This window comes from Henckelia pumila, chromosome 2 (genome assembly GCF_033568475.1).
Source record: "Henckelia pumila isolate YLH828 chromosome 2, ASM3356847v2, whole genome shotgun sequence".
NCBI classification, from domain to species: Eukaryota; Viridiplantae; Streptophyta; class Magnoliopsida; order Lamiales; family Gesneriaceae; genus Henckelia; species Henckelia pumila.
Window position 1 is genome coordinate 133,456,896 of NC_133121.1, and position 23,838 is coordinate 133,480,733.

Here is a 23,838-nt window from a genome sequence, read left to right on the forward strand (position 1 = left end):
TTTGGTTGGGGCCACCAAGTCATCCGGAAGCCCCATGTAACCGTTAGAAACACTGAAAAAGCCCGTATTGGATGTGATTTGGATCGCGAATCCATTCCCGAAGGAGAAGGAAGAGTTGTTGGTTATGGTAAAGGAGAAGCTGCAGGAGAAAGAAATAGTGGCATTGATGGAAAAATCAAGAAAGCGAACTGGGCTGACGAAAAATGCTCTTCCAACACCAAAAAAAGGAGGCGACGCCACCTCCTTTGACTGCAGCGGGGGAGCGCAGTTGGTTTCTTGTGTTAGGACTATGGATTTATTGCTCACCAAAGCATTTCTCAGCTATTTATTTGTTTATTCTACATTGAGAACAATGCATGATTCATTCAAACAATTTCACTTTCTCCGGTTGCGCTTTTCTGAGCAATAACTTCATTGTCCTAACCCAAGAAACCAATTGTGCTCCCCCGCCGCCCGTCAGAGGAGGCGGCGCCTCCACCTTTTTTTGGTGTTGGAAGAGCATTCTCTGTCAGCCCAGTTCGCTTTCTTCATATTTCCACCAATGTCACTGCTTCTTTCTCCTGCAGCTTCTCCTTTACCATAACCAACAACTCTTCCTTCTCCTTCGGGAATGGATTCTCATTCCAAATCACATCCAATACGGGATTTTTCAGTGTTTCTAATGGTTACATGGGGCTTCCGGATGACTTGGTGGCCCCAACCAAAACTCAAGATTCTTACTTTGCGGTAGAATTCGACACGAGTTTTGAACCGAATCTTGAGGACATTAACGGGAATCATATCGGCATTGATGTGAATAATATTATGTCATTGGCTTCTGTGATTGTGCTTGCAAAAGGAATCGATCTCAAGAATGGGAAAGAAATTACGGCTTGGATCGAGTACATGGATTCGGAGAAGGTGATCAGAGTGTGGCTCGGGTATTTGAGCCAAGGTAAGCCTCCGGAACCTGTTCTTGTGATGCAGATCTATTTATCCAAGCAATTCAAAGAGTTCATGTTTGAGGGATTCTCTTCCTCGAATGGAAGAGGTTCATCTATTCAGGTAGTTGATCGTTGGCGATTCAGAACGTTTGGCGGGTTCCTCCCTTCGACAATGTCTATGGATATAGTCGAAGATGAGGACTGCATCATGTGTTCTCAGGTGGATTCGGATATACAGATTGGTTCTTTTGAATATCATCCTCCTTCGACTAAAAGGACGCTAAATTTTACACTTGTTTTCGGTAGTTTGGTCGTGGTGACCATCATTGTGGCAGCAACTGTTGAGATTTTCTTTGTGTGTTATCTGAGGAGGAGGCGACTTAGGCGAGCACACATCGAATGACATATGCATAGGTTTATGGCGGTAGAATGGTTCCGAAGATGTTGTCTCTGAATGAGATAAGAACAACCACCAATGGATTCAATCAGGACAAGATTATTGGTGAAGGATCCTCTGCTTGTCTATGAAGGGGCCATACCATCTTCTGGTTCTGTGGCGGTGAAAAGATTCAATTATGAAATGAGTTTCATTGCATCCTCTATATATAGCAAAGAACTAAGATTTTGATAGTCACACAATGCATTTCATGTTTTCAACCTATTGCCCCACATTCCTCTTGCATGATTAATAGAACATGATCCGTGTGTATCGTTTATAATTTATATTATTTTATTATATATATATATATTATATTATTACAATAAGGGAAAACTTTAAATAAATATATATATTACTTTCAATTATGTCAGTGATTTTAAGGACTCTCTAATTCTTTACTTTAGTTGTCAGTCTACAAAACTTAAAAAGTCCCAAATACCTCAAATTGAATATGAAAATAAAATTCGATCCATTTTTTACATTTGTGCGTCAATTTCTCTCTCCCGGGAAATGGCCAACTAATCCCGCTCTTATCTTTTTCCCTCTCTTTGAATTTGAATTTTTTATTTTTACTTCTAAATCAAAAACCTGAAATTTCTTCTTGTTTTTCTTGATGATAAATAGATTTATCTACTTTACGGGCTTTTTAAAAAAAAAAAACTGATTTACTGAATTTTTTTTTAAATGACAGACTTTTGTGGAGTTGGTGAATTTCTATAGACTTTATAGAATCTCACAGACTTTTAAATATTTTCACATAATCTTGCAGATTTGTTATTCATGAATTTTATTAAAATTTGTAAACTTTTTCTAAAACCCTATGAATTTTGTAATTCATGATTTTTATTTTTATTTATTTCTCAGAATTATTAATCGAGTGTTTAACTTCTATTTATATTTTTTTAAAGAATAATTATATTTTTATCTATCAATATAAACAATTTTCACTTATCAATTTGGTTTAAAAAAATCGCTAACTTGTATTAAATTTATTGTAATTAATAATATCAATATAACTCTATAAAATTTGAATATATTAATTTTATATAGTATCCTTATATATATACACACAAACACATATTTGTGTTAATAAATTTTTAAAACTACGTCAATATATCAAGTCAATATATATCAATCATATACATATTATTATTATTATAAATATATATGTATATACATATGTATATTAAAGTGAATAAAATCACTATCGAAAATTTTGAGCTATAATAAAAATTAAGGTATAGAAAAAAAATTAGAAAATAATTAAAACATCAAATTTTATAAAATAAATAATGAATTAATCATAAAAATAATTATTTTATTTTCAATCAATGAACAATAAAATATTATAATTTTTTTTCGTGTATTATAATATTTATTTAAAAATTTTAATAAGTATGATTATAAATCTCGTGAAGTTTTATAATTGAAATTCAAAAAATTATGAATGATAAAAAAAATTATTTTATTTTAGAAATAAAAAAAATATTTTTGTATATATATTATTTTTAATATAAATAGTGTGTATGATACTAGTGTTATTTTAATATAGAAACTTGATAGGATCGAACGACGGTATGTAGAGGGGGTGAATACGCATTTCAAAAATATTTTGAGCTACAATAGCTCGGTTCTTGAAATATTGAGCACCGATGAATTAAACCGAGTTTGATTTTCAAACCAAGCGGAAGACACTCGAAATAATCTTTCGTAGAAACTAATTTAACATTTTGTAAATCATTTTAAAAGGATGCAAGTTGAAATAATGAAAACGGTTTGGTTGAAATATTTTATCAAACATTTTGTATGCTATAAAGAACACATAAAATGCTTCAACAATGCATCTTAAAAATCAGTAGCATAAGTAAAATAAAATGCGATAAATAGACTCAAATTTGTTTATGGATGTTCGGAGATTTCAACAACTCCTACGTCACCCCTTCTTCCCCCTCGGAAGGATATCACTAGAAGACTTTGATTTATACAACCTATTTGTACAAACCGACTCCAAGACTAGGATTTACTCATTGCCTATCTTAGAACTCCTAGCCACCACTCAATTGTAGGTTACAACCTCACAATTCGCATATAGTTTTACGTCTTTATGTCAAGACTACAAACACAATCTTTAACGTCTTTTTGTAAAGACTTTCACTCAACTAATCTATGAAATACATCTCTTTTTTATATGTGATTGAGTTGAGTGTGAATAACTTGACTTTTCACTTTCAAGAATTCTGATGTATTCTTTACACCTTGAGCTTTTCTCTCAACTAGCTGATTTCTTCAAGTAGGCTGCTCATGCTTTGAATCTCTTTCAAAAGCTTGTGTTTGAATTTCAAGATGTTGTATTTATAGGCTCCAAGAGTGATATAGCTGTTAAACACATAAATAGAGCCGTTAAAATACTTTTGTACTTTTTCTAGAGCTAAACTGAATTCCACTAAACTGATCTTAAGCGAAACTGATCTTGATAAACTGAACTTTAATGCGAAACTGAACTTGGAGTAGTTTGGGTGCTGTAGCAGTTGAGCAAACTCAGTTGAGCAACAGTTGAGAAAGCTTTAGTTTCGTAGCAGTTTAGTGAGGTAAACTGAATTGCTACACTGGATGTCGTTTTGCATGATTCATTGATATCTGGGCAAAGTGATGAATACAAAAGTTGTATCCCTTGATCGTAGCTTTCCACGGAATCAAGAATCACTCAATTTAGATTTTATATGAGAGAGTTATGCTTGATATACCAGACTATGCCAGAAATTCTGCTATGCAGAACTTCAGTTCTGAACCAGTAACTTCAACGCAGTTTAGCATCTTCTTAGGATCCGATTCAGTCTTTGACTTGTGAATATTATTTGTAATTCATTGTCTTATTTTTCTAACGCAGGGTAAATCGTTTGATTCGGATAATCGAGCTACAAGATATGGCCAAAATACAGGAACTGCTCGAGGTAAACTGATTCTGTTTTTTTGCTAAACTGATGCAATTCAGTTTGATATTGCGACGTCAGTTTGACCAACATAACATCCGTTTTTGCTGAACTGACAAGAAAATACAATATGTTTCAAATTGAGTTTTCTTTGCAGTCCTTTTGGCAGATAATCATTTTCATCTGTGATCTATGAGATATCATCAAAATAGTAAAAATCGTCAGAGATTCAGTTTTGTTAACTTCGAGTTTTAGCTTTCATCTTGAGTTATCAACTTCACACTTAGAGTTAATATATTATAAACACAATAACAAGTTTTGTTATCATCGAAATCAGGATTGCTTGTGTTTCAAAACCCAACAAAACTATTTTAATAGAAATAAAAAAAAATGTGAGTTTGAAATGTCAATCCAAATATTTAGGTTGAACCCAAGACAATTATTGAAATGGCTTGAGCGTTGGTTTTGGTGTATTGTGGGAGTGATTTGGAGGTGTTCTTAACTGGGTTTTGAGGCTGGTTTCTTGCTGCATTATCTGCTGCTTCTTTTCCCTCGCTTTGACAGCTAGGCTTCTCGATTGGGTGCATGGCAAGCTTCAATTGATTGAGCTGCGTGCTGGGTTGATTGAGGGGTGGTTGTTGGCTGGTTTTGTGTTGTTTTGGTTGGATTTAGAGCTGGTTTGGAGTGCTACATTGCTGCTGGATGGGTGCTTGTTGGTTTGCTCCTGTGAGCACTTCAAACAATATGCATCTGCTACGTTGATGAGTGCTTCAGCTAATGAATAACTCGACGTGTGCTTCAACCATTTGATCGTGTAGCTGAGCTCAGATTCCCATTTCTCGATTGACGATCGAGATTCGATTCGTAATTTATTTGAACTTTGAACTATTATTTATTTGCGAAACTATGAAATCACGAGACCATTTGCTCGTTTTCCTTGATGTTAAAAGTATTGATCAATTATATCGATTGAGCCAATATCACCTTTTGCATAACACTGAATATTGGCCCAGAAGCAATTACAAAATCTTTCTTCAATTTTGAGGTAGATTGTTTGGACAAAGAAACTAAAAAAATTCACGTTCACCCAGCACTAGCTACTCCATTTATTTCACATCCAACCACTATCATTTTCAAATTTCAATCTTTACTTTTTTTATTATGCTACTCATCCAACCACTAAACCACTGAATATGTATGAACTACGAAGTACACAATCCAGCACCAATAGATATGAGTACACAAACTAACACAAATATTAATGTCTTACAAAGTAATCAAATGAAAAAGTTTTTAAACACAAAAGCCTAATATTGTAGCAATAACACACGACAACATGTTATGTAATTTTTTGTGTTTGGAAAAATAAATTTTCAAATTTATATAATGGTTTCAAATATTATTAATTGAAAAATATATTTGGTCATTCTTTTTTATTTATTTGTATTAGTTTAGTTAAAGCATATGATGATTTTAAATGTAAATTTATATTGATGTCACATTGACGAACCAAGTCGATTAGTATAACACAGTTTTGATCCCACGCACCCCCTAGGGTGCGTGGGGTTCCACGTGCACCCGTGCCCAAAACAACTCCGATTGCTTTGAAATTTTCACTGTAGGATCGTCTTGAAAATGCGAATCCAACGATATATCATATGATATAAATTTCAATCTTGGTGGTCGGAAATGAGAACATGACCGGAAATTGGGTTAAATATGCAATTTCCGATCATCTTCATATTTCCGACCACCGAGATTGAAATTTATATCGTATGATATATCATTGGATTCGTATTTTCGAGACGATTCTACCGTGAAAATTTCAAAGCAATCGTAGTTGTTTTGGGCACGGGTGCACGTGGAACCCCACGCACCCTAGGGTGCGTGGGATCAAAACTGTAGTATAACATATATATTATTAAATAAATTTGAATTATATTGTATTAATCGACTTGGTCCGTCACTGCGACGATTAAACTCGATGAAGCGACTGCATTTTAGTACGAAAGATTTAAATTATTTTCTTAAAATGAAAATAATTTTATAAATATTTTTATTCATATTTTAGAACTTGAAATATCCATTAAACTATAATTATTGTCAATTTTTTATTTTATTTAATGTTTATCTTAAATTTGAAAACGAACCTCCACGTTCGATGCCTTTATATATTTTAGAACCTTGACGAGGGAGTAGATTGGGTTTACAACGTTTATAGGAGAATGGAAAATTATGAAGATGAGTTGATCGGTTGGTGAGGTGAGAAGGAAAGTTTGGATTGGTTTAGCAGGTAAAACCCGTTAGTTTTGATGTTTAATCGGACGGATGAACCAATTATTGAAACACCGTAAAAAACGGAGGACTAAATTGGATCGACCAAACAACGAAGGATCAAATCAGAAAAAAGATCTAGAAAAAGGGACCATATCGAGAATTATCCCAAATTGTCCTTATTTGAAAGTTTCAAATAAAAAAAGCATGCTCTTGAAAGATTATAATTAATTAGATTGTTAAGTTATTTAACATACGAAAATTTTATGAGGGAGTATTTTTAGTAAAATAACTGAAAAATAGAGCAAATCATGTCATAAATTATTGTCTTGAATTTTAATCCATTTATATGGAGACAAGAAAGTGTATCCATTATTGGCAACAAGCCTTGTCCATTTCATATGCCCTTCATTAATCGATATTATAATTTATAAAACAAAATAGAATAATAATTTCCAACAAAATAATGAAGCTAAAAAACAAATTAGCAGTAGACATTATAGCATCCAAATTTCCAATCCTTTTCTCCTCAAAATTCTTCGACTCTAATTGCATCACGAGCCATTTCATATGCATCTTTTGGCCTAGATTTCTTCACCCCAGCTGTGAACCAAACTTTATCAGACTTGTAGCTTTCGACATTGACACTCGTCACCTTAACCCACACCAGCATCTTTGTCTTCAACCCTTCGATCCCTGAGAGCTTTCCCCTCGACAATATACCTTTTACACGAGTTGAGTATCGCACGACGGAAGAGTCCTTGAAGCACACCTCGCATGGAGAGGGCAAGTAGACAATGAGCTTGGATTTTGACTCGTCATATTCATAACACGTGATGTTCTGGGGAAATAGACCTTGAGGGAGATTGTTTTCTCGGAGGAGATCGGGCAACGACTTCATCGGTTTTCCTGTGGAGAAAGTGAGCATACAATACATGAAACGACTGAATTCAAGTATGGATCGGTGTATCACAGAAATGAAATACAATGTCTGTTTAAATCCAGGATAGGGAAATATCACCACATTTTCCAATATGGGCTACATCTTTTTATACACTTGAAACACATTTCTTGCTACATCAACCATATATAAATCACTTATACACCTTCTCAAAACAAAAACAAAAAAAAAAAAACAAATCACTTATACACATCCTGACTTGATATTTGACCCATATCACCTAATAGAACACACGGTAAACATTAAATTTCTGTAGCAAAGTATATATTATCAAGTGTAGCATAAGATTATCAACAAGCAATTACTTTATCTCTTTGTAAAATCATTTCGCATGTGTTGGCATAAAAGGTAGTTCTCCATGTCTTATTACTGCTTCAATCTACCTACAACACAGCATTTTTTCGGAAAGTTGAACTCATCTATATTTTACAAGTGACATGAATTGGCAATGTGCCAGTAGCCAGTAAGTCATAAGACATACTTGGGAAATTTTTTAATTTATTAGCTGCTTACCTTTGAGCTTGTTGAATACCCATTTAGCCTTCTCCTCGACTGTACTTGAAAATGTCTGCATCAGATCGAGTTATAGTAAAAAATGTTTTAAGTTATAGATTGAGAAAAGAAGATTTCATTAAAAACTGGAAGACCAGAAAACATTGATCAAAAAAAAATTACGGGAAAGAAAACTAGGAGCACAATGAAAATTCGTCTACGGAGAAATAAATGAAAGCAAAGGTGACTAATTTATACGAAGAGCTTTGAAAGGAAAGAAGGCGGATAATCCAATCGTTTATATTTCATTCCATTCTGAGTCCCGACTCCCGACAGTATTTTCCTACTCATTCAATACACCATTCATACTATAACATTCAACAACATTCCCTTACAGGAACTTTGGTGGTGACTAATTTATACAAAGAGCTTTGAAAGGAAAGAAGGCGGATAATCCAATCGTTTATATTTCATTCCATTCTGAGTCACGACAGTAATTTCCTCCTCATTCAATACACCATTCATACTATAGCATTCAACAACATTCTCTTACAGGAACTACTTTGGTACATAAACTGACATCCTAGCACGATGCTACCCTGTTAATTCACAATCTCTGATTTATGTTACAATGCTGGAAGCATTTGCAGTTAGCTGTTCATATTCAACATATTAGTATGTCATACAAAACTAGTCATATTTTGATGCATCCAACCATGTGTTCTCCAGAAAAATGAAAAGGAAAAAAATCTATCCTAAACTCATAGCATTCACCAAACCATAAACATCTTAAAGGAGCAAGCCAAGCATTAACTAAACATTCCCTCTTCATTATCTCTTCACTAAGATTTCACCATTTAAGACGCAAGAAACATGCCATTTCGAGGGTGGATAATGAAATTCAGTGGAAGGCGAATTGGTGTGATTAGGTCAGCAAATCTTAAATTCTTTTGAAAAATATCTTTAGAATTTGATAAGTTTTTTGAAAAAACCAAGAAATTTGTTTTAAAAAACCCAGAAACTCATCGTGGGCTACCATTTTCCGAGATTTAAACTTCCACCAAGAATCATCAAAAAAATCTCAATCTGGCAATTTAGTCATCAAAATACAGAGACCAAGCGCATATGAACTTTCAAACAAACCAAAATGCAGTCAGATCTGAAACTTATTTAAAAAAAGAAACAAAGGGTATACAGAGATGTCTTGGGAGATGTTGGAGATCTCTTCTTTTGCTTTCTTTGAAACCCAAAATGTACTTGCTTTAAGGCTCCCCACTTTTATCAAAGCTTTCTCCATTTTCCGCCTTTCCTTCTTCTTATTGATCTTTGTTTTTTCAAATCAAAATGGGATCTTTCAAACTGGGATTTTATCGAATCCCCAGTGTGTGTAAATTCTCTCGATCTCTTTCGATTGTTTGTGTGTGACTGATAAGAGTTTGGTGTGTCACAGCTGACACACCTAATCTGAGCTTTGCCACTGTCTACTGAAAATAACGGCGCTCCTAAACAAGACAAAGAATTTTTCAAAAACAATTAATATTTACTTATTATAATTTGTCGGTGGAAATTTGCACATAAAGAAATTAATAATTCCAGTTTTCAAAGTCCTTAATTGCGATTAATTTTTTAAAAAATTTAACAATTTGACATATTAATATATGATTATAGCCATTTTTTTATTGTCACCGAAGGCTACGATGGGCTCGATGATAATGGATTCTTGTTGCAGATTTGAAATCCTAAAATTTTAGGAATAATTATGATTTTCATCTTGTAGTTTTGCTTTTTTTTTTTATATATATATTTTGTTGCGTCAACGTGCATGTTTTTCATTTTTAGTTCGATAACAATGAATTGTATTTTTAGTCTTGGAAAAAAAATTATTTTTGTTCTTTTTTTAAGTCCATATTTGTTAATTTTTCTTATACGTGGAAGTCGATGTTGATATGGATATTTTGAATGAAAATTGAATGCATTTAGTGATTTTTTTTTTTACAATATTATGTGATCTTTTAGAAAATCTATATCACTCTTCGTGGCATCATGTTACATGTAAGCAATTTTTGACTGACAGCAATGACTTCGATTAAACAAAGAGCAAAAATGGGGGGAAAAAAAAAAAAAGAAGGCAAGTGTATCATCATTAAATATTCAAATTTATTGTTAATAAGACACAAAATGAAAAAAAAAATTTACATATTACGTACCCAAAAATGTAATTTTCCCAAAAAATTATTTTCAAAAAATTTCTCCACCAAAAAGGACAAATATTAGAATTAAGTTTGATAGAAAATTGAAACTATGTTAAAAATTTGTTAAACTTTGTAAAACGTTAATAAGTTCTCGTTGTTTAAATTAAATTTGAAATAATTCGATTGGCAATTAAATTTTTAAGAAAATTTTCAACTACAAGAACCTGGAGAGCCGAGAGTATTCATAAAATATTGAGCCTAAGACAGGTTCCAGCGTTGGATCCACTGTTGAATTAAAACATATTATAATATACATTTAATTTATTTGTTTCCCAAAAGAGTAAAAAATTTAATATGTTAAACATAGAACAAGAAACATATTAACAAATTAAAATATCATGTATATTTTGTTTGAACAAAATATTTATGAAATATTTTTTTATAAATTTTTTTTTAAAATGAATATGTGTTTGGATTACTGTAATATAAAAATGTTTTTAAAGTTGAAAAGATGTTTGAATAACTATTATATGTAAACTTTTAAAATATCATTTAACCATCGTTTTTTTAAATTTTAAAATCATAAAAAATATCTCTCCATTGATCTTTAAGAATCATATTTTGAATACACTTTTTTTTAATAAAAAAAGACTCAAAAATAATTTACAAAAAACTTATCCAAAAACATATTTATGTTATTTTCACTTATAAAGTACTAAAATATTTTAAAACTATTTTTCCAAACGGAGCTGTAATTACTGAATCAAGGGCGTTTCATTTATCTAAGACAAAATCAATAGGTTGTGTTAATGTGTAATTCAAAACTTTTTAATAACTTTTAAGAATTGTCCTCTCATTAGATGTGTTTATGCACCCGGCTAAGAAAGAAGTTAAAATAAACAACAAAAGAGATATTATTGAAGAGGTTAAATTTAGAAAACGTTAATTTCAGTTTCCAATCCCTTGACGATTCATACAAGAAAAATTGTGTAATATTAATATTAATATATACTTCAAGTTTTATGGATTCTTCCATTGTACCAAATTGTTGCACCTCGATCATTACGATAATCTTACATTAAATTTCATTCCTTGCTTCTTTCCCACACATTTTCTTTGCTTTCTCCCATCAGTTTTGATTCAACTCCATCGGCTTCAAGTAAGTTGTATTTCATTTCTGCAAGCATATGTTTGAAATACAATATTTAACTACATTTTTTAAAAAAAATGATGTAAAATAATTAAAAATTTGATTTTGTGAACACTTTGTTTTTCTAGAATGATGAAAACTAGTTAAATTAAGGGAGTGTTTGCAATCACTAAAAAAAAGTGATTGTTAGCTTTTGGCTTAAAAAAATCATTTTTGTGTGTTTCTTAAACCTAGATTATGTGTTAGCTTATGCTTAACTTAATAGAAATCCAAAAGCTAGTCATGTGGTGATTATGATTCTCCAAAAGTGATTTTAATAAGAAGTTCATTATTAAAATCACTCTAATCACTTATTTATCAAACACTACCCAACTTTGATTTTTAGATTTTCACATTTGTTTTCAAACACTACCAACTTTTGATTTTTCTTTAACTTTTTTATAATCTATAAATTAATCACTTCTACAAAAACAAAATCTATTGCAAACACTTCCTAAATAACTGTAAGATTATGCTGCGAGATTAGTTACATTGTGATTGAATTTTTGCTTTTCCCAGATTTGATATTGAATATGGGAGAAATTGATACAAAACCAATAGAGTCAGTTCAATCTGCGGTCTCTTTCTTTGACCACCCAAATGAGCAGAGACAAATCAGCCCTGAAAAGGAGGAAGTAAGTTTTAATTTCATTGAATAATAGCCATGGTGTTATGCGGAAAATTCCAACATATCTAAAATCCAACGATTTTAAGGGAGTATTTGCAACCACTAAAAAAAAGTGATTGTTAGTTTTTAACTTAAAAAATCATTTTTGTGTGTTTTTTAAACCTAGATTATGTGTTAGCTTATGCTTAACTTAATTGAAATCCAAAAGCTAGTCATGTGGTGATTATGATTCTCCAAAAGTGATTCTAATAAGAAGGTCATTGTTAAAATCACTTTAATCACTTATTTATCAAACACTACCCAACTTTGATTTTTAGATTTTCACATTTGTTTCCAAACACTACCAACTTTTGATTTTTCTTAATTTTTTTATAATCTATAAATTAATCACTTCTACAAAAGCATAATCTATTGCAAACACTTCCTAATATATTTGAGACCGCGAGGTTCATATCTAAGAGAGTGTTTGCAATAGATTGTGCTTTTGTAGAAGTAATTAATTTATAGATTATAAAAAAGTTAAGAAAAATCAAAAGTTGGTAGTGTTTGAAAATAAATGTGAAAATCTAAAAATCAAAGTTGGGTAGTGTTTGATAAATAAGTGATTAGATTGGTTTTAACAATGACCTTCTCATTAGAATCACTTTTGGAGAATCATAATCACCACATGACTAGCTTTTGGATTTCAATTAAGTTAAGCATAAGCTAACACATAATCTAGGTTTAAGAAACACACAAAAATGATTTTTTTAAGCCAAAAGCTAACAATAACTTTTTTTTAGTGATTGCAAACACTCCCTAAATATGTGATCTTTCGTGATCCCAGATAAATTGAAGTCATTATCGACGATTCAACGTAACGTAAAATAATTATATTTATTCATACTTTTTTTTTCAAGGAAGCACATATGGATAATGAACTCGAGATACTAGCAAAAGAACTCGCAAATGTCAAAGTTCAACTGGAGGTCAAGGAGACCACATACAAGCAAACTCTTCTGAAGCTAGATCACCATCAGAAAACATCGGACGAGCTCTCCAAGTTGCTAAAGAATTCCGATCATCAAAAGAACTTCTACATCAACGAATTTAACGAAGCCAATGCTCGTATCAACGAGCTCGAATCATCAATGAACGTGATGGTGAATAAGCTATCAGAATCCGAGAAGCTTCAAGAACAGCTCACGGCTCTTAACACCGAATTGGCATCGACTCAAGGCCGACTTGTTGACATGGAGAGGGAGTTTTCTTCTTTAAAACGGGAAAAAGATAATTTTCTGGCCGAATCAGAGGTACTGAGAAGTGATTTAAATGAGGAGAAGGGGAAAACAGGAGTGCTAACAAGCTACGTTTCACAGCTAAACGAGCAGATTCTTGGTTTGGAGGCGAAAGTTGATGACATCAAACAAGAAAAAGAAGATGCATTGTTGGAGAAAAGGGCTGAGTTAGGATCAGCAGAGCAAGCCTTAGCTGAGGCAGAAGAGAAACTCGAAAAGGCGCTGAAAGATTTAGACGTTCTTCATGATCTGGAGAGCCAGCTAGATGAAAAGTTGGCTCATGTTGAATCATTGGAGATGGACCTCAAGCATGCCAATGAGCTTCAACGTTCCTTGGAAAACGCAGCGTCTGATGCCATCTCAGAGCTAAATAAGGCAAAGGAAACTATGGAATTGCTGGAAGAAAGGATCGTAGATCAGACTGGTCACATAGCTTTACTTGAGACAGAGCTTAGACAACTAAAGACTGAACTTAGGAACGCAAAGGAGGAGCAAGGCCAATTGCGGGAGGATGCGGAGGCCGTAAAAACTGAGCTGGAAAGCTCTAAAGAAAAAGAGAATGATGCACAAGTGGAGATAGCTATGTTAAATTTTGAACTTCACAAAGCGAGATCTAAACTGGCTGCATCAGAGGCTGCTGAGGCGAGGGCGCAGGGCGAAAAATCTGCACTATTTAATGCGCTTCAAGAGATGGGGTTAGAGATCGAAGAAAGCAAGAAAGAAAATCGGTTCTTAAGAGAAGAAGTGAAAATGGCAAAGCAAAGCAAAAACGGCAGTGCCCTTGTGGAAGAGATTAAGGATCCAGAAGCAGCCAAGCCAGACGAGGCATGTCGGATGTTGATTAAAGTAGGTGATGTTCATGAGAACCCTTTCGCGGAGACGTCGAATCAAAGTGCAAGAGAGCTGGAAAACGTGAGGAAAGAGTTGGAAATTGCGAGTTCAAAGATAGGGGAGTTTCGGAACCGAGCAGAACAAGCCATCAGCAGAGCAGAGGCAGCTGAGAAAGCAAAGGTGGCATTGGAGTTACAGATGAAGAAGATGAAAGAGCACAAGGAAAGGCGCAAGGCAGCCTTATCGGCCCTCCGCGAAGAATCGGTTTCGAGAGAGTTTAGCAGCAGCGGCAGCAATAGCAGCACAAATTATGATCACTTTGCCAAGAATTATCAACCTCTTGGTAAGGTGCTTAACATGAAATTTTAGGTGAAAGATTTAATTTGGCAAAGAATCTCTGCATAATGAGAAAATTTTCGCATTGAATGTACACTTCCAAGCGTCGGGAACTCCAATAGTTAGCTGTAAGTGTATCGAAAGTATGATGGAGCCAAAAATATAATTTTGATTTTAAAAAGAAATTGAGTTTATTCGCCCATTTCAGGCTCCTACTTGGGAGTTATCATCGTTGTTTGCAGACTTCGATGCAATAGTTTGAATCATTTCATTTTGTTCTCATATTTCGTTCGTATGCTGCTTTGTGCTGTACTGTCCTGAACCATTCATCAGATGTCACGTGCATTTAAACATTTAAGTAAATTTTGTTTTAAAATAAAAACTGAAAATCTATTTACACATGACAGCATGTGAATGATTCAAGGCAGTGTCCACAGAAGCAACATCCACAAAACAGCAAGTGACACGGCATTCACGCCTGGCCAGCATAGTACTGCTTGGAGTCGACCAACTTTAACCAAACCAAAAACCTAAAATTCGATATTTAGTTGGTGTTTGGGAGAGCTTTTACGAATCATTTCTCAGCTTTTTCTTCACAAAATGTCATAATTTTATGAAAAAAGCTGAAAAGTACTTACTAGAAACTCTCTACATTACTTTAAAATAAAAAAAGAAACTTAAAAGTTGAAAGGAAAATTGAAATATACCAACCAAATAAAACAAGTGTGCTCGGCAATTGTAAGATTAGAAGAAACTTTACCCCTACTCATTCATACTTTTATATAAACACAAAATATAATACTTCATGGATTTATATGCTAGGGCAACACATGGTTCAAGGCACGATAATGATAGAAAATAGTGTAATCAATGCCATAGAAGCTAGTCAGATCATAGACGATAGAAAAAACATGTATACTTCCATCTCAAATTCACGTGTGCAAGTATGAGCAACGAACGTGGACATAATTAGTTTAATTATTTTGGAATTTGTCAACAAATTGAAGTTATCGAAACCCCGAGTTTAAATACCTCAAAAAATAACTGCAAAATGAAACAAACCCCTTGGATGTAAGCAGAGTTGAACCCTAGCTGGTGCTCATCACTTGAACATTGAAATTTTAAACAAGATATTTTGAAAATTTGCTAACTATTACTTCAAATAATACAGTGACTTTGATCGGAACAATTGACATTTTCTGTACATTTTTGTTGATACTTGATCAATTTTTTGGATTCCACAAACCCCCTATCACAAACACACATGAATGCCACCATTTGATAACGTAGTTCAAAGCTGGGGGAAATCGTTCGGTGGAAGAGGTATATTTGGCAAGAAAGTAAACTCTCCCTCGAGCAAAAGATAAATATGGTTTTCTCGGAAGAACTTATTATGGCAGAGTTGAATATATACCTGTCTTGTTGAGTAGTCCTGCCATCTGAGTTTTAAAGGGCACAGCAATATCAAAATCAAATTTCGCAGTCAAGATATGGAGTTCAGATACTCTGAAGCGGCAGATCAACACTTGATGATCCAGTGTTGAGAGAAACATTTAACCACCAATGGCTGAGAGAATCATTTGACCACCAATGGCGCGTTTTAATCAAATTGTGAGATTTAGTTCCCCAGTTGCCGTGCAGGCATGAACATAAATTCCAGACGAAATTACATAGCATAATTCGCGACAACAGAATCCTTTACTGCCTCTCCGTCATCTCATTGACCTTAAATGTAGGCTTGGATGGGTACACAAAGACGACGGAGGATACAGTTGAAGGTTGAAAACCAGCAGAGTATCTAACTGAAGTCACAGAAACTCTAGGAAGCTGCTGAGAACCTAAGCCTAGAGGGACAAGCATGTATCTGAGTATGTGTGCTGATCTTGGCAGGATATAGATCGTGTCACTGTGGGGTCCAGATGACACAAAACTTTGTGAATCAGCTAATGTGTATTTGATCTCCTGGAGCAACTCTGTTTGGTTGTGTACTTCAACAGAATATATGAAGGGGTTCCCAAGAATGGCATGAGGTGGACATTCCAAACTCACAACCAACGGAGGTAGTTCGACGGTCACATCAGGTAGTTTAAGTTTCGTAACTTGGGACACTGTAGCCCAAGAATGAACTTCATCACCGGCTCTTGAATCCCTTTGCCATCTCAGACACACCATACCGATATTTAGCCTAGAATTATTTACCTTAGGAATGACGGTGAAAACCTTCTTAAACTCTTCTCCTGGCACATGAATAACAGGTTCTGTGAACTCCACATGATGAGGTTGTACGATGCATGCACCATTATTTTCTCCTACCTCAACGGAAATAGACAACAATCGAAGTGGCACTTCTGAACAATTCTTGGCACTAACTATAAGCATGTTTGATTCATTTAAAGCTAAAGGTATGTGATCGGGATCATAAGCAGCCTTGATTTTCGAGACCAAAAGTGGGTCCTGTCGAAATGGCAACATAAATCGCGGGCTAATAGTAAAAGCAATCCTGCCTTCAATCTCTAAGCTTTTGTGTACATGAGTTTTTTGCAAGCTTGGCTCACCGTTATGAGGATAGTAACCCAATGAGACATAGAGCATAATAGGTTTGGGACGATTCCACTTAATTTTCAGTTTGCATGACCATGATTCCCCCTCAACTAGAGAGGGGACAGAAATCAACCCAAATGATGGCTGAATCTTTTGTATCTTATCTGAACGAGATTCAGAGTGATCATCAAGTCCATCCCAATATATGTCAATAAGCTCAACGTGAAGATTATCTGCAGAAAATGGTTCCACTTCTCTTGGGCTAAGAAGACCACTGCCTCGTGTATCTACAAGATTAATCTTTAACTCACCGGAATAGACTGCATGGCCTTTAGAAGCTACTTTCACAGGTAAAATATAATTCTCTCCAACCAATGCAGGGCCACATGAACATAAGATTAGATCCACTTGTGGTTCAGGCTCTTCAACCTGTATGGCCTTCAGTCCGGAGAATGCCAGGCTAGGATCCTTGGTGGGTATAGTTTCTACTTGGTCTTCAAACTTCCAAAGTGGTAAATCATTCATAGACGCTGGACTTTCAGCTCTGCAACATATTGAGAATTGTGGCCCCATCCTTGCAATTATATATGTACATTCAAGCTTTCCAGTTTGGCCTACACATTCATAAAATTATTCCACTTTGTTAAAAGCTGATTGATAGAGTGGGTTAAGAATGAATTTGGAGATTTGTAACAGGCAAGACAAAGATACAAGAGCATAGACATCTAAATAAGTATTTGGCTGGACACTCTAGAGGTCCTGGAGTGTAGTATAAATAGGTAATCAAAAGATACACACAGTTTGAATTAGAGAGCCCTCCCAACACCTGTATCCCACTTTGAGCCTTAAGCTCCTCTGGGTTGCACCGCAGTACCAGCTGCCCAATCCCCTCCCCTAGCAATGCAACAACCATTTTCCCCATTTCTCGCCCCTAACGTCCCCTCCTTGTCCAATTACCCTCAGCAAAAGCAACACTCTCTAGTTCCGCCTCCTCGGAGCCTCAAAATTCTCATACCTATCAAATGTTTGGAGTTTTTTTTTTTCCCAAAAGCCGCCTGTTATGGCGGGGGGTTTGGCAGACCCCTGCCCGTTTATTAGATAAAAAATAAAAAATACATGCGAGGGGGACGAAGCCAAAACCTCACAAGAAATTACAAGAGCTCAATAAAAATCAAAAGCAACTAAACCAAGAAAGCGTAAAAAAAACATTAATTACAAATATCCAACGAAACTCTAACGTAAGGTAAACCCGAACAATCTAATCTGCAAATACCCTTGAGAGGGTAGGAAATAAAATTAAAACCTAAATCCATATAAAGTAGGATCCCGGATTATTTAGTTGTCGAAAGAGCATTTTGTCACTATATTGCTTACTTCCAATCTTTATCCTGCTCACAAGCATCATAAATTACAAAACCCATGCCTTTCCTCATTCCATAATGAACAAGCACAACATCATAACACAGAGCATCGAGAACATTGCAAAGCCCAAAGTGGCACTGAAATGGCCAGTTCAAAATCGAGGATGTCATCCTCATTTCGTTGATTACACGCATGTAGAAGTTAAAAGTAATTGTACAAAGTAGAGCCATCAACATACCAGATGTTATTTCATATGTCAAGCGCAGCCATTTGTTCGTAGCAAGTACCAGAGCTGGAGCAGTCTCAACTCTGAGACCAGACTGAGAACGAGGAATTGTAGCCGCATGTGACTTCTGGTCATTCTCGATGATAAAATTACACTCCGATTGATTAAATTGCACCTCCAACTGATCAACTTCAATATTTATCGGCAATCGTGATCGAAGTGATAATGTGATTAGCGATGAAGCACCTGGCTTAACTGTTTGTTCGTGAAAAGCAACCAAAGCAAGCAGAACCACCCTTAAGGGACTTACAAGATCAATCTCAAGATAAAGGGGAAGATCACTGTTTACTTTGCACCCACTATTATCTTCTTTCAAACTAAGTTCCAATGCACCGTCCACAACCCCAAATGCTTCCTTGTGTATCTTGGCTCTCTGTGAAAGACTAGCGGGGCCAGCTGGTCCACAGCCTTTGGAAGATGGATCAAAAGCATTACTTGTTATAGGCAGTGCAGCCATTTCAAGTGAGTATTCTATGAAGTCTTTCACAGAACTGATTTCCCTTGAGCACTCTCGTAGGTAACCCAAGATATCCCATAATGACAATAGCCAGCCCTCTTGTCGATAAAGATTAGAAATCTTATCAAATATTTCTTTTGCATTACGAAAATCACATACTGAAAAATATTCTCTAGCCATCTGGAACTGACAATAGGCAGCAGTCCTCTCAGACTTCAAGTTACTGTATGCTTCAAAAGCTCTCTTGAAGAGGGCAATGATTTCAAAGGAATCTTGAAACCTCCTCCCTTCCGTGAGTGTGTAACGAGCATATTCATCATCAGTCAGACTGCAACCAAATCAATTCAAATAGAACATTCAACATTTCAAAAGATGATACATCTTACAGGGCTATATTTAGGTATACACTGGATAATGGATATGGAGTGCAAGTGGACTCACGGTTGCATTACGTATGTATCCTCACGCTCAAGAAGTCTTGCAAACTGACCAATATACACAGAAGCTACCACAGATTCTGAACTTCCATCAATTTCACCAATATCATCATAGATAGATAGTGCAAAGTCCAAACTTATTTTTTTTTTCTTCAGGTAGCTAGCTGCCAACTGTTTCAAGAGATATGTCGAATATAGTTTAAAGAGCAAACTTGTCACTCACTGAGTACAGTTTTAGAGCTTTCAAATATTAATGCCAGTGATTGTCAGAGCTATTTCTATTCTTCGTGTTTGTGTGTGCAAGGGAGGAAAGGGGAATTATACACTGAAAAACAAACAACCTGATAATAGTATGCTGGATAGAACTCCCATTCAGTTGCCTTCTCTGTAGGAACAGATACCATACTCGGTAAATGTGAATCATTTGCTGAGCTTGTCTCCAGCAGTTGACCAAATACCAGATATTGCCTGCTTAACCATTCCCAGTGAAGAAAAATAACTTCTGGTGATCCCACAAGTCTCATATAATTAGCAGCGTGTTGACGGAACCATGAAATTGCTTCTACAAATTTCCCACCATGCAGCAATAGAGTTGACAACTTAAAATGCAAATGTTCAGCAATAGTTTTGATCTCGACTAAGCGTTGGATTGGGGGCAATCTTGTCGAAGTTCCAACCATCTGAATAGAAACATGGATGCCAACAAAGACGAGGAAGAGTCATACCAAAAATAATCACAAAACAGCGAAGGTTCGTACAGAAGCACGAAAAATAGTTTATTGATTCTATTTGGGTCCTTCTGCGTGTATAAATATTGGTTTTAAGGTTTCCTTCCAGTATCAAGTTATATGTTTAAGATATGTGAAAGGTAAATGATTGATAAAGCATATAAAATCCCTCTCCTGATTCCGGAAATCTCTTAGCACTACCTACGGTTAGTAAAATATACAGATTAAATTTCCTCACGAGCATTTGGTCCAAAGTGCAAAGATTCCAACCAAGCCATTACACTAAACAAGGCAAATCAAACTAAAGCATTCTACTTCGATCCAAGGAATACCTCTCGCAGTGCATGATAGGCATCCTCATACATCCTGAGAGCTTCGAGCCAGTCTCTGCGGAATTCTGCATATACAGCAACCTAGCAGCTCATAAGAATTAGATAAGAATAATTAGGGAACAAAAACAGTACATGTAGAACAATGACAAGATGAAATCATCAGAAATCAGTATCCTCTTTCTATCAATACATTTTTAAGCAGCATAGTCCATGCATAAACTATGCTGCTTAAAAATGTATTTATAGATAATTATAGAAAAGACTAAAGAGAATACAGGGCAATGCAAGAATTAAGAGATTTGCTCATAAAGGCCTGCATCCACACCTCAGTGCCTCTGAGAGCATTAACTCTAAAAACATCGCTTAGTTTAAATTGCAAAAATCAATTCTTATAGCCTATAGGTGAAAATATATTGGGGTAAATCTGGTAGGAAATCACTCGTAAACAAAATCATATTACAGACGTATTGTCATCTAAATGATATTAAATACAATTTCATAAAATATTCTTCGGTCGGGAGCACTTCCCATCAAGTTGAAAGTGGAAACTTTGATTGAAAGAATCAGATTGTCAATTAAAATTGTATAGATGCAAATCAGTGTAATGTTGTTACGTTGTATCCAAGGCCATAGAACCAGAGCAGGCAGGCACGGATAACTAGTTGAGCAGCAATACGCAAGTAACGTACTTGTGTGTACAACATGACAGATAAGACACAGAAAGCAAAACGGCATATAATTCAACATATAACCATAACAGTGCTGCTAGTGCATGATTTGTTTTATTACTCCCCATGTGGTTAGCTAGGAACAATTTTTTGGTTTGCTTACTGTTCATGTGAGCAATAACTCGATATTTTTCCCAGAGAGAGATTCTAGACATCCCGAGAATAAGAAATCCAAAATCGGGACTCTTTCTCTTTTATCATGTTCAATTTTTAAATAGATACAAATATAGCAATAAGAGCATGCAATAGAACACAAGATTATCACCATTTATGTTTATAAAAAATACGTTAAGAAAAAATATAGTAGGATTGAAATTCATTAATACAAAAAATATGTTATTTGATTCTAGCATAACTGAGAGTAGAAGAGAAGCACTACGATATGCAGTATCCATATTTTATACTGCATCACAGGATTGAGTTAAAGAATGATTCTGCTTAACAAATTTTCACATCAACTGGTAGTGGAAACTGGAAAGAAAAAAATGCAAACAGAAATTCTAATGATAATAACAAGAGAGCACCAAAATGAAAGAAAGACCTTACTTTGAAACAGTAGCAGATATTAAACTCCATTGAGCTGAAGTTTTTCTTTTCAAGACGTGTTTTAATTTTCCGACCTTCATCTTTGTAATATATATTTGCCAACTCCCCAATTGCATTCCCAAGCCTATGATAATAAAGTTGATTAGGCTTCATTTATCTAAAGAAAACTTTTAGCAAAATTTTTGAGAAAATGCCAATAAGAAAATTAGGATTTTCCCAGTTTACTTCAAATAAAAAGATAACATTATCTAGCAACAAGATGAACTGGGAGGCTCAAGTAAGAAAGTTATTATACTATGCCTGCTCAGAGATTGTTGAAGCTCTAACTGGTCATCTGGTACAAAGACAATAAGATTTTTTGCATCTACTTCTGCACGTTTCCTCAAGGTAATCATGCGATCTTCACTGGTGTCAACTGCACCATAATTTTTTAGATCGTTAAACCAATCATAGCTCATCCAAAAAAGACATTATATCATCACATGAAAGAAACTAGGTCGCAACAAAGGAAAATATGTGCAAGCATTTTACAATAGCATCAAATTTTAATTTCCAAGAACATGGACAGAAAGGTCCACATATGGGAAATGATAAAAGAAGCTTCTTAGCTACTTTTTTGAAAGAATGAAATTGGAAGAGGAACTCTACATCATGAAAACATGGAAACTAATACTTTGATATGTTCACTGTCAAAAAAAATGATATGTTCCACTTACTCTATCAAAGATTCAAAAGTCAAAAGTAGTTTGCGTAGACTGGTCTTAATATGGTACACAGCCATAGTCCCTAAATCTTCTCAATATAGATGAGGAGTAGATAAAAGAACACTTCTAATCAAGAAGTTCAATGCTGTTACTACAAAACTACGAGAAGTCGATTCAAGAATCTACTCAAACTGAAAAAATGTAATTTAAACATATGCATCTGAGAATTACCACACAAAGGCACATCATGGGTTATCATGGGATAGGAACACCAAAGATTGGATAATAAATCAAAAGATAAAAGATAACATAGCTATTTTCTAACGCCATCATTGTAAAACGTGAGCTACAGGCCAGATATAGGATATCGAATCTCTTACTTCCCAATGCCTGAGAGTATAGAGGTGAAGTAACGAAACAGAAATGAGGAAACTGACCTTTGTAGCCTGACTGAGCAACCACCACCAGAACCAATTTGATGTTCCTACCGCGTATGGTTGCCCTGGCATAGAAGGAGGGGGAGGGAAGCAAATATGTAACTGATCGTTTTGATTGCAAAAATTGAAATCATTCACATAAAGAAGATAACCAAGCGTCGTGTACTTGAGATTTTCGAGATGGTCGCAGACATGGAGCCACTGAGCCGGATCACCGGAGATATCATCGGCGCTGAATAGCGCGGAAACAACAGCGGGAATCCTAGTCCGATGCTTGGAAAGCCAATCCCTTTTCAGAATACCAGCTGGATTGTCATTGGGAGTCCTTTTCGGGGATGGCGCGCCGATAATTGCGATGTTGGAGAAATCGGGTAAGGCGAGTGTATTGATAGGCGGTTGCTGAGAGTGGAGGTGCGCCGTAATGCGGCCGTGGAGCTCCGGGCACCCCACCACACAAGCCAATGCTACCGGCGGCGTGCGGAGCTCCTCGGGATATTCCTCCATTTAGATCCAATGGGTTTGGTAGAGAGAGACACGGCCGACTGATCGGTGGCAGTGTGATTTAAGGATTCATAGATCTGTGAGATGACCAGCTGGTAACCGGTTCGGATTCATGATCCGACCCATTTCTTGTATGAATCTTCTGAGGTTTTTCTTACTTATTATTTTCTGACAATTCTCCTGAAAAAAAAAATTTAATGAAATTAAATATATTGTGAAATTAAAATTTTATTTATTTTGAGTTAACTTTTTGAATCATATATACGTAATTACTCATATTATTTTCATGAATGGTTGGATATATATT

At 35.1% G+C, this 23,838-nt stretch overlaps 2 protein-coding genes and 1 pseudogene across 4 annotated transcripts; 1 reads left to right on the forward strand and 2 right to left on the reverse strand.

Moving 5' to 3' along the window:
- Positions 1–356: 356 nt before the first annotated feature.
- LOC140878451 (L-type lectin-domain containing receptor kinase S.6-like) lies at positions 357–1,551 on the forward strand (annotated as a pseudogene).
- Positions 1,552–6,866: 5,315 nt separating this feature from the next.
- LOC140883611 (uncharacterized protein At5g01610-like) lies at positions 6,867–9,497 on the reverse strand. Its single transcript, XM_073290154.1, has 3 exons — positions 9,215–9,497; positions 8,041–8,095; positions 6,867–7,475 (listed from the first exon to the last, which is right to left on the reverse strand). The coding sequence occupies exons 1-3, from the start codon at positions 9,314–9,316 to the stop codon at positions 7,096–7,098; spliced, it is 537 nt and encodes a 178-aa protein (XP_073146255.1). The 5' UTR covers positions 9,317–9,497; the 3' UTR covers positions 6,867–7,095.
- A 5,975-nt stretch (positions 9,498–15,472) lies between these two features.
- On the reverse strand, positions 15,473–23,625 carry LOC140879498 (uncharacterized). Of its 3 annotated transcripts, XM_073283236.1 has the most exons (9): positions 23,197–23,625; positions 23,031–23,095; positions 22,190–22,304; positions 21,890–22,013; positions 20,616–20,696; positions 19,897–20,235; positions 19,560–19,726; positions 18,614–19,446; positions 15,473–17,627 (listed from the first exon to the last, which is right to left on the reverse strand). In XM_073283236.1, exons 1-9 carry the CDS (start codon positions 23,532–23,534, stop codon positions 16,171–16,173), a joined length of 3,519 nt encoding a protein of 1,172 aa, XP_073139337.1. In that variant the 5' UTR covers positions 23,535–23,625; the 3' UTR covers positions 15,473–16,170. The 3 variants fall into 3 exon arrangements, with proteins under 3 accessions (XP_073139337.1, XP_073139338.1, XP_073139339.1); XM_073283237.1 differs by lacking the exons at positions 23,031–23,095; positions 23,197–23,625 and having other exon boundaries at positions 22,185–22,298; XM_073283238.1 differs by lacking the exons at positions 22,190–22,304; positions 23,031–23,095; positions 23,197–23,625 and having other exon boundaries at positions 20,616–20,680; positions 21,890–22,010.
- Between the last annotated feature and the right edge of the window lie 213 nt (positions 23,626–23,838).